Raw genomic sequence first — 10,216 nt, forward strand, 5'->3', positions numbered from 1 at the left:
ATTTTATTAATTTTTGTTAAAGTAATATATCTCATGACACTAAAAAGTCATTTAAATGAGTTTTATCTCTTGTAATAAATTTTTTTCTATGTATAATAAAAAATTAAATCTCTCACAACATATTTAAGAAACCAAATGATGAATCAGTTGTCAAGATAAAACTTCAACCCTAATAGAATAGTACTAAAAACACCTACGAAACTATATTAAAGTTATATCCTAGTAATATGCTTGAAACTCACTGATCTCAACCTACCTCTACCACTTGTACCCACTCCAACATTGAAGTATTTTTACGCTGCACATGTACACACGGCCCTAGCTGAAAATTTCCATCACTCTGCGGCTTGTACGCCACAAGACACTTCCATTAACAACCCAACCCTGAAATATTGCTTTCATTGTCTTATACACATGCTATATATTATTAGCTACGAGTAGTAGTTGCATCATAATATACTTTGTAAGTTTCCAATAAAAATTGATCTAGTGGTTAAGAATCATACTCATATCCCACAATTCTACAATTAATATGAAAGTTTTGTTGATACGTAATCTGTAATATATCTGTAAATGTTCAATAAATCTTAAAATATGTCATCATCCCAATGAATCTCACGACCGAATTTACCTAAAGCTTTTTATATAAAAAAATTATATACTTTTAAGTTATAACAACTACTCACGTACCCGCACGGAAATTTGACATGTCACAATCATGAAAGTTGTTATAAACTCGTGCTCTTATATTGATTTTTTTTTCCATGTACCTTCAAAACTTACCGGGTCTCTCATGCAAGCAACTTATCTGCCGAATCAAATCAAAGCTTCCTTTGCAGTAATAAGAAGAAGAAGAAGAAGAAAAATATAAGGACAAGCTCATGTGAGGCAACTTTATGCAGTGGACCACTATAAATGTTGGAACAACTCAGATAGTAAATTGGCATTAACTTTGGTGGTGCCTGTTACGACGAAAAATAATAAAATAAAAAAAGTGTAGTAACAGAAGGAACCTCATAGTCATACAGAATGGAGTGCCAGAAGCAGGCCTCCAGCGAATTAGCAACATTTTCAACCTGCACACTCCACCGAGCCCCTAGAAGAAAAATACTACTATATGGTGAGTTGGTATAACACAAATTATGACATGACAGAAGCCGTTTTCTAGATTTAACTAATACCATACCATGCTATAAATTAGTAAAAACAAGATAAAGCAGTACCTCATTAATTCCTCTAGTAAATCGTATTTATAATCTTTTTACCTTAGCACGGTTAATTTTTTATTGGTGAAAACCGAAGACCAAGACAAAATTTACAAAAAAATTAGACCTCCATCCTTAGCACAATTGATTATAACAATAATAATAAAAATTGACTTAATTTTATTTTTGGATCTTTACTTTTTCAATATTTGTAAATTTTGTATTTTTTTTTTCACGAATTTGATGATGACTGACATGTCGCTCTATTACACACCATCACGTCAACACACATTTATGTTGATGCAATACTTTATTACAGTGTCATATCAATATTTGTATTAAATATTGAACTTTAAGTTAAGGGATAGACTAAACTTGTACAATTTAAATAGTAAGACAATCAAATATTCAAATGCGACCAGAAAAAAAATATAAAGACAAACGTAAAAAGATTTATTGCCATAAAAATCCAGACAGTGAAAGTCAAGTCTGACTTTGTAAGGTGTAGATAAGAAAAAACGGGTTAAACCGATATTCCCTTAAAATTCGGGTTGAAAACTTCTGAAGTGTGTTGTTGTTCATGCAAGAGTAGTTGAGTTTTTTTCACACCAATTCACAAAGAGACACCAAAATTGTCTTTTGAGACTTTTGTTTTACTTTATTTATCAGTGTAAAATTCTACCCTTTTCACGCAAACCACTTTGGTTACTTGTTTTCATACCAGATTCTATCCATCAACATGTGTCAGTTAAGAATGCATGGTTAAAAGCATATCGAACTTCTACCTCATTCCTCTAGCTATCTCCGCCAAATCTTCCTATACATTAGTTTATCTTTATCTACCCTTCTGAAAAATCTTCTTCCTACAACATTCTTTCTTGGCTATAATGGAATTCTTAAATGGTAAGGGTGTAGTTTACACTCCCTTGAAGGATGTGGACTTAGGCCCCTATAGCACTGAATTCTACCTCCAAGCCAATGTCAAAGGTTCACCATGCAATGTTTTTTCTTTCTTTCTCATTCTTTTTTTTCCACCTTCTTGGTATCTTGATTTCTTGTTCTTCTGATATGGTTTTCCATCAGAAACTTCTTAATGATTCGCTTTCTTAATTATAACATCTACTACTCTCGAGTCGGGAGATATAAGGTTGATCTAGTGGTGAAGGAAGAAGGGAATTTGAATCCCCTGCTAACAAAAACTAACAACTAACATTTACCGATTAAAAAAATAACATTTACTGTTCTCTAGTTTGGAGCAGAGGAATATGTATCACTGTATATGGAAGGTTCTGCATGTGCTGCGTTTTAAGTTTAAACAATGACATATGTTCCAGTTTTGAGAAATTATAGTTGCTTTTAATGTCATTGGTTTCTTAAGTTGAGAATTTGATATTTGAATCAGAATGTTAGCTTGTAAAAGTCTTAATCATGATGGATGATAGCCATGCACATCCACAAAATAGTGAAAATTCTAATGATCTTTTACTTAACAGCTCCCCGCATGACTGGACTTTTGGTCAAGATTTTCACTCATTTGTTGGAGTGTCCAATACTTGGAACCTTGTTACTGTTCATATTGAAGGGAAACAATCTTATTCACCGGGTATGCTCTTGTTCCATGTCTCCATGAAGTTCTGTTCCAGTAAAGATTGAATTCCATACCATCTTGTTAAACTTGAGTCTGATATATATATATATATATATATATATATATATATATATATATATATATATATATATATATATATTCTATAGAAAATCTGAAAACAAGTATTTTTTATTTTATTTCCACAGCTTATCACAAATGCAGAGTTCAAAGAATCGCCTCTCTTTGTTCCCCTACATGATTTTGAAGGTTTGTGAGATTATGGTCATGAGCAAATTTGATTTGGTTGTGAAATTTTGACCTTAGGTTGCCTCAAGAGATGATCACAGTTTCTGTTTATTCTTGCAGACTTAAAAGAAAAAGAAGTCAAATGCTTAGATTCTTCTTTATCTCCACCAGAGAAAGTTCAACTTGCTCTGGATTGCTTGCCTAAATCTTCTGAAGAAACACTTGATGGAACAAACTCTTCATTCTGTCGCTGGACAATAATGGATTATGCCAAAGCTTACTACTCAGGGGACTTGACACCAAGCTTGGTATTTTCATCTTTAAATTTTTCTTTTGACATGTTGTCATCATGTCATTACTGTGTTCACTCAACCAAAAAACTTAAGCATGCATGAAGCTGTATTGCTTTACACAGAAAAACTACGAGGTCATTTAATATATGGTATCTCTGTGATGTAGTGATTCTGACTTCAGAATTTTGATGTGCTATTTCTTTCTACTTTCATTTTTTGCAGGTTGCAGAACGATTTATTGCTGCTATTGATGAATCCACAAAACCCCCACTCCAAATGGGGTTCTTTATTCACTATAGTGCTGATGATATATTAAAACAAGCAACTGAATCAACTCTTCGATATCAGAGAGGTAGTACTTCACAGCAACTCAAGTATCAAATTCAAAATAAGAAGACTCTTTTCAACCTTTGAATGATCCCATCTGATACGGTTGTTGTTATTAAAACTCACAATTATGAATACATGTGTTTTCTGCATCCAGAAGTAAGATGTGTGCTACTTACCTTTCCCCTACCCCACTTTCTACTAACAAGTGATCATGTGCTAATGGTACAAGTCTCAAGAACGTTATATTATAAAAGGAGTGCTAACAATACATTATCTAACACACTCTTTACCAGTGGCGGACCTACAACTATGTGAGGGTGTGCACTTGCACTCCCTCATTTTTTAAAATTCATCAAATTTGTAAATAAAATCTTTTATTTTTATATTTTATTTTATCTATATTTATATAATTGAACCCAATGATTTTATTTTTTATAATTTGGACCCACTGATTTAGGGTCTTGGATTCGTCACTGTTCTTTTCTATTGGTTAAATTTTTTTGAAAATTATGAAATCAAGAGTCGAGCTCATTAAATAAGTAGGACCCATAAATTTTTTTGATTTCTAATGAATTTTAGTCAATAATAGTGCATTAGAAAATGTGTTGCTAGCACTTATTCACATTCTAATATTGAAGGCTATAAAGTAAAAATTTAAAAATTGAAATAGTACAGAAATTACACTGTCATGTGTCATCATTTGCAGACTATTAATGCTTTAAAAGTAATAACTGTGCCACTGATTGCCTGTTCTTCTTTAGGCTTTATCCTCATTCATGTTCATATGTTATGTGTACTCAATAATGATCAGATACTCATTTGATGCAATACTATTTATGCAGGGGAACCTATCTCTGTGCTAGACGGAGTTCCTGTTGCTATCAAGGATGAGATAGATTGTTTGCCATATCCAACAACAGGTAGTGTAATGTGTTATTGTTTTCTTTAGGGTGTCTTCTGTTCAAATGATTATGCTGCTGATTTCATGATTCACTCAAGCCTCTAAAAATGGTGTCCTCAAGGAGGTACAACATGGCTGCACAAAGAAAGGCCTTGCAGCGATGATGCCTGCTGTGTTAAGCGTCTAAGACTATGTGGTGCCATACTTGTTGGGAAAACCAATATGCATGAACTAGGATCTGGAACCAGTGGGATAAACCCACATTATGGGTAAGAGAAACTTGTGTCAAACTCATCATATTCACATTTTGTTACATGACCTTTGGCGGTGGACTTGTCTTCTAAATTAAGTATCAAGGAATGTACATTAAACTATTTGGTGACAAGAGTATGTCTGTTTATTTACTTTGTAGGCCTGCTAGAAACCCATATGATACCAATAAGATTGCAGGAGGTTCTTCTAGTGGATCTGCTTCTCTCGTGTCTGCCGGACTGTGTCCTGTTGCCCTTGGCGTTGATGGGGGAGGTATTTGATTTATATCTGTACATGAAAGACCAGAGAAATCAGCATTCATTATTGCTTTGTAGCATTGAACATATATAAGAATTTTCTAGGTAAATCTATTTCAGTAGTGCATGAATATTAAGAATACATATAATAGAAAAATTGGTGAGTTACTATGATGTTTGCTCATATGTTCAGGATCTGTAAGGATGCCAGCTGCTCTTTGTGGTGTTGTTGGTCTAAAACCAACTTTTGAACGTATACCTCATGAAGGGTAGGTATTCATTTTTTGTTTTATCATGTTTAAATATTTGAGGGTTTAATGACTTGGGAGAATGATCTTCTGCTACATTCAGAGTTCTTCCCCTAAACTGGACTGTTGGGATGGTTGGAATACTAGCAGGCACTGTTGAGGATGCATTGATTGTGTTAGTACTCCTTTCCATGATATTTTTTCTTCAAGGAAGTTTTAAGATTGGTTTTACAGCATCTATTGTTTCACTGTTTATAGTTATGCAGCTATCAGTGGTGAAATTCCATATCATAAAACCTTCAGTGTGTCGGTAAGATCTTGATTTTCAAATTAATGATTCTGATAATTGATTAGACCTCCCATGTTTCAAATATCACATATGATTCTGATTAAATTTACACTCTCAAGTTCTATAGACTGAGTCTAAATTTAATCTTTTTCTAATATCTGTGAACTTCGAAACTCATTGTATAATACTTCAGACCAAGATAAATCTTCCCCGGCTGAGCTTGACAAAGTCCATATCTGACATCAAGTTAGCCAAATACGGGAAGGTTAGATACCTGCTGCAAGCTATAAATATATTCATTGTCAAACTCTATTGAAAAAATAGATTGTTCTAACATCATCATGTTGTTTAACCACTACTTTCATCAATTAGTGGTTTGATGATTGCAGCGATGATGTCAGAATATGCTGCACCAAAACTTTGCACAAGCTTCAGGATCATTACAATTGGAAGGTACTTCGAAATATAAAAATGATAATAAATGGTGACTACTTACTAGATTATCATGGTTGCTACTTTCCCTACTTCAACAAATCTTGTGTGATTTAACTATTTGATGTGAATTTGGAAGAAGCCATCTCTTAAAACAGAAAATTCTCAAAGCACTTCTAATACAAATAACTGAAACCATAATTGAAAAACAGCACAACACAGCCATTACTTGCTAACCTGCTAACTTTTTTTTTCAAACATACAAAGATCATAGATGTCACCATACCAGAGATAGAAGCAATGCGCCTGGCACACTATATAACAATTGGATCTGAGTGTTCCACTGCACTTGATTCTTTTAAAGAAAAGTATGCCATCTTATGAACTCTTATCTTTCCTCTTTATTGCCCTCTAGATTGAGGAGTATGGTTGCTGACATCACCAAATTACTACTAAAGAAATTTTGCAGAATTAGGATGGGATGTAAGGGTAGCACAAAGCATCTATGGTGCTTTCAGCAGCTTGGAGTATCTTAAAGCTCAGAAAATGAGGTAAGATATGAAAAAATAAGGCCAATAAATTATGGTAATAAAAGTTAACTTAATGAAGTATAGCCACAATATACACTGCAAACACAACATCTTGTTTAATTGAAGACTGATGTCCTCTCAGCATTCAATATTGTTTATGTAGTCGAATTTTTATCTCTAGCATGTGCACTTGTGCATCATGAATTCGCACACTTGACACTAGTGCTACTACTTGGTCACTTGGGTGGCATCTACCAAAGAGTTCTGAGAAAGTTCACTCTTTAAAAAAAAAAAAATGTTAACAACATACTAGACTCTTTATTGATGACTAAAATTTATTAGAAATTACAAAAGTTTGTAAGTCTCACTTCTTATTTAATGAGTTTTAGTCATGATTTTGTAGTTTCCAATAAAATTTAACCAATAGTAAAGAGTTTATTAGAGGGCATATGCTACATAAAAATTCCAGAGAACTGAATTTGGTCATATGAGGAATTTGTGGAATTTTTTTTCCTATAGTAGTTTTTTTTTTAATGGCAGCTTGTTAAAAATATGAACAGGAATCGCCAATTGCAATTTCACAAGAAAATATTTGCTGAGGCAGATGTCATTGTCTCACCAACAACGGGGTTTGACTTTCTCTTGTTTTCTCAAACTTCGAAGAATGGTTTTCTTTGAACGAGTTGAACTTTTGCACTATGGTAACACATTTGATATTTGTAAATTGTAACAGTGTGACTGCATATCCAATTCAAGACGATGCCCTTCAGACTGGTGAACTTGACTATGTGAATGGAGGTATAGTATAGATGAAATTCATATGATTAATGACATTAAGCTCTGCATGTTATTTCAAAGTTGTTGATGGCTAGCAAAATCTGAATTTTTTGCCACCATTTTCAGCTGCACTTGTTCGTTATTCCATAGCAGGAAACTTTCTTGGACTTCCTGCTGTCACTGTTCCGGTAGGATTATATTCTCTTTTGCTTAGTTACATCATATGTTATGTTATGAGACTTTTAATTAGATGCTACTTGTATGTTATGTTATCTATGTGTGTGTTTCGCACCTCTCAGGTTGGATTCGATAGATTGGGTTTGCCTATTGGGCTTCAGTTTATTGGAAGGCCTTGGTCTGAAGCCACATTGATCCATTTGGCATTTGCAATGCAGGTCAAATTCCTTTCTCTAATGAATATTTTTCTGTTTTATATTTTATTTTTATATTTAATTATAAAATATTAATTTACTTTTTATTTTATTTTATTTTCTATTTTTAAAAGTTTTTATAGGAAGCAGAGAAAACTGAAAACAATAAAATATATTTTCAGTGTTTTCCATAAAAAAAATTGAAAGAAAAAAAATCAAACCAAACAGAGACTCTAGGTAAAAATATAGATGTGAGGGTGGAAGAAAGTAGTAAGAAAGAAGACCATGAGAAAAGGCCTTGGTTTAAGTCATCATAAAGCATCAACATGTGTGGTTTAGGTTCTTTTCATGCTAATGGGTTTAGTTTGTGATCATAATAATAGTTTGGGGTTTTTTTTTATTGAATAATCAATCCTAAGTAATGTCAAATATAAGTTGATTAAATTCTAAGGTGATATTATTTCGTGAGAGCCTATGAAAATGTGTAATATAGATAGTGAATTTTCAAAGTTGATAACTATTGGATCTGATTAAAAAATGTGGTATTGTTTTGATATCAGGTTATATGCATGTCAGAGTACAGAAAACCGGAGCTTTACTATGATCTGCTGAGAAGGAAGAATAGTAGTAGCAATGGCATGTCGTTTGAAGCTAAATAGTTGTTTCACCAATTAGGCTTTTTTTTGTTTGTTTTCATTTCTGTTAGTGGATTTTCATGTATTGTTATTATTACGACAAAACTTTTGATGCCTTTGATGGCAAGTTTCAGTTTGTGCCTTTATTATTCAATCCCATCGGCTTCGGGATAAGTTTTTACTGCCTAATATTTGCTATCAGATGTCTTTTTCAGTTTTCCTTTCTCCCTATATATGCCAATTCTAAAAAAATACTTACAAAAGTACTTTTTTAAATATTTATTTATATTCCAAAATTTTGTCTACAAAATAATTTAATAATTTTATTAAGTTAATTGATAAAAAAAATTGTATAAAATTATCAATAAAGGCTTACAAATATTATTGAAATAAATTGTGGAAATATATTTTTGTCAATAAGCATTCAATAGAGTTTTTTATTTTCCTTTTTCACTACAAATTGTCGTTTGTTTGATTGGGCAACAAGCTTATGATTTTGACGCGGAATTAAATATGCTCTATAAATGTCAAATGTGTTGGCTGCATGGCTATTATCAAAAGTATTTTTACAATTATATATAAAAGTACTTTGTTTAATTATTAGTCATTTTATATTACTCTTATCCAAGTTGAAATTTGGATTTATTGAATACGCAACATGATGTCTGAACACGTATAGTTCTAAAAGAATAAATATATAAGAATGCTTCAAATATTATATAATCATTTTTGCTTAATAGATTACCTTCTTTCTCTAACAGACATCTTATTCAAGTCCTATAGGATTCCAACAAAATTCTCCATCCTTCTTTTTTCTTTTTAGATGTTATTCTCTCGGGATTCTAACCCAATCTCTTATCGAATAATTCAGATACAACTACATACTCAACATTCAAAAATCAAAATGGAATAATTTAGATAACTACTTTAAACCATAAAGAGACACTAAAAAATTCTCAAGATTCCATGGAGACCTCATTCCTATCTTATGATGAAAATTGAAAATTTAATCTTTGATTTTGCTTTTAAAGAGACTGAGTCCAGTGTGACTCAAATAAATTAATTATTTGCTGTGATAATGATTTTCTTATTAATAATAAACTTAAATAGGTTAGAGATTCTTAAAATATATCTGAATTTTATAACTTGATCTTTGAAATTTTTTTATTTGAAATTTTTTTATTTTTTAGGTTCCTGAAATTTTAAAATTTTTGTGAGAGATCTATAGTTAATCTCTTCCAAAGGTTGATGACATGTTGGTTAGTTAAACACACATTAATGATACACGTGCGGGGTCAATTCAGTTCAGAGGTATAAATGACTACTTGAATTTTTTTTCATTTTTAAATTTAATTTTAAAAAAAAATTGTCCACACCTTCTTCTTTTTTTTTCTTCCTTCTTCCCCTCTTCTCTTCTTTCCCCGTTTTTTCCTCCTTCTCTGGCGACCCCAAAACCCCAGACACCACCTCGTCCAAGCTAACCCTTCCTTTGTGAAAGTCAACCCCAACCGCTCAACAACAACAACTTGAAACCCAAACCCTACACAATCCAAATCTGAAATCCAACACCCCCACCACCACCACCAACAACAACAACAAGGGACTCGTCCTTGGCTCCGTCGAATTCAACGTTGTACGTTTCAAACATCGACTACTCCCTCACAAACTCGAACCTCCACACACTCTTCTCCACCTTAGGCCACGTTGTGAGGTTGGAATTGGGGGCAAAGGCACCGTAGTGGCTGTGGAAGGCGGGGCGAAACTAGAAGCCGCGCTACTCGTGCGTGTGGACGTGGGACTAGTGGTGGTTGGAGGAGAGGGAGCTGAGGAGGAGGAAGTGTAAGTTGGGAAAATAGAGGGTT

The 10,216-nt window shown here is 33.0% G+C and overlaps 1 protein-coding gene across 1 annotated transcript; it reads left to right on the top strand.

The window, feature by feature from the left end:
* Window positions 1-1,810: 1,810 nt before the first annotated feature.
* On the top strand, window positions 1,811-8,552 carry LOC114415828 (fatty acid amide hydrolase-like). The gene is made up of 20 exons (XM_028380691.1): window positions 1,811-2,192; window positions 2,699-2,808; window positions 3,000-3,060; window positions 3,160-3,347; window positions 3,555-3,684; window positions 4,505-4,582; window positions 4,685-4,832; window positions 4,976-5,088; window positions 5,266-5,341; window positions 5,424-5,495; window positions 5,579-5,630; window positions 5,803-5,874; window positions 5,982-6,062; window positions 6,309-6,409; window positions 6,500-6,592; window positions 7,132-7,200; window positions 7,305-7,369; window positions 7,475-7,536; window positions 7,648-7,743; window positions 8,280-8,552. The coding sequence occupies exons 1-20, from the start codon at window positions 2,093-2,095 to the stop codon at window positions 8,376-8,378; spliced, it is 1,866 nt and encodes a 621-aa protein (XP_028236492.1). The 5' UTR covers window positions 1,811-2,092; the 3' UTR covers window positions 8,379-8,552.
* Window positions 8,553-10,216: the final 1,664 nt, after the last annotated feature.

The sequence above is a fragment of the Glycine soja genome, chromosome 6, assembly GCF_004193775.1.
Source record: "Glycine soja cultivar W05 chromosome 6, ASM419377v2, whole genome shotgun sequence".
NCBI classification, from domain to species: Eukaryota; Viridiplantae; Streptophyta; class Magnoliopsida; order Fabales; family Fabaceae; genus Glycine; species Glycine soja.

What these genes read in the sequence shown, in the direction of transcription:
- LOC114415828 (XM_028380691.1), top strand. Translation starts at nt 2,093, where the DNA reads ATGGAATTCTTAAATGGTAAGGGTGTAGTTTACACTCCCTTGAAGGAT. An exon ending in GAACGTATACCTCATGAAGG is followed by an intron (nt 5,342 to 5,423) that starts GTAGGTATTCAT and finishes TGCTACATTCAG; the next exon opens with AGTTCTTCCCCTAAACTGGA. An exon ending in ATTTGGCATTTGCAATGCAG is followed by an intron (nt 7,744 to 8,279) that starts GTCAAATTCCTT and finishes TTTTGATATCAG; the next exon opens with GTTATATGCATGTCAGAGTA.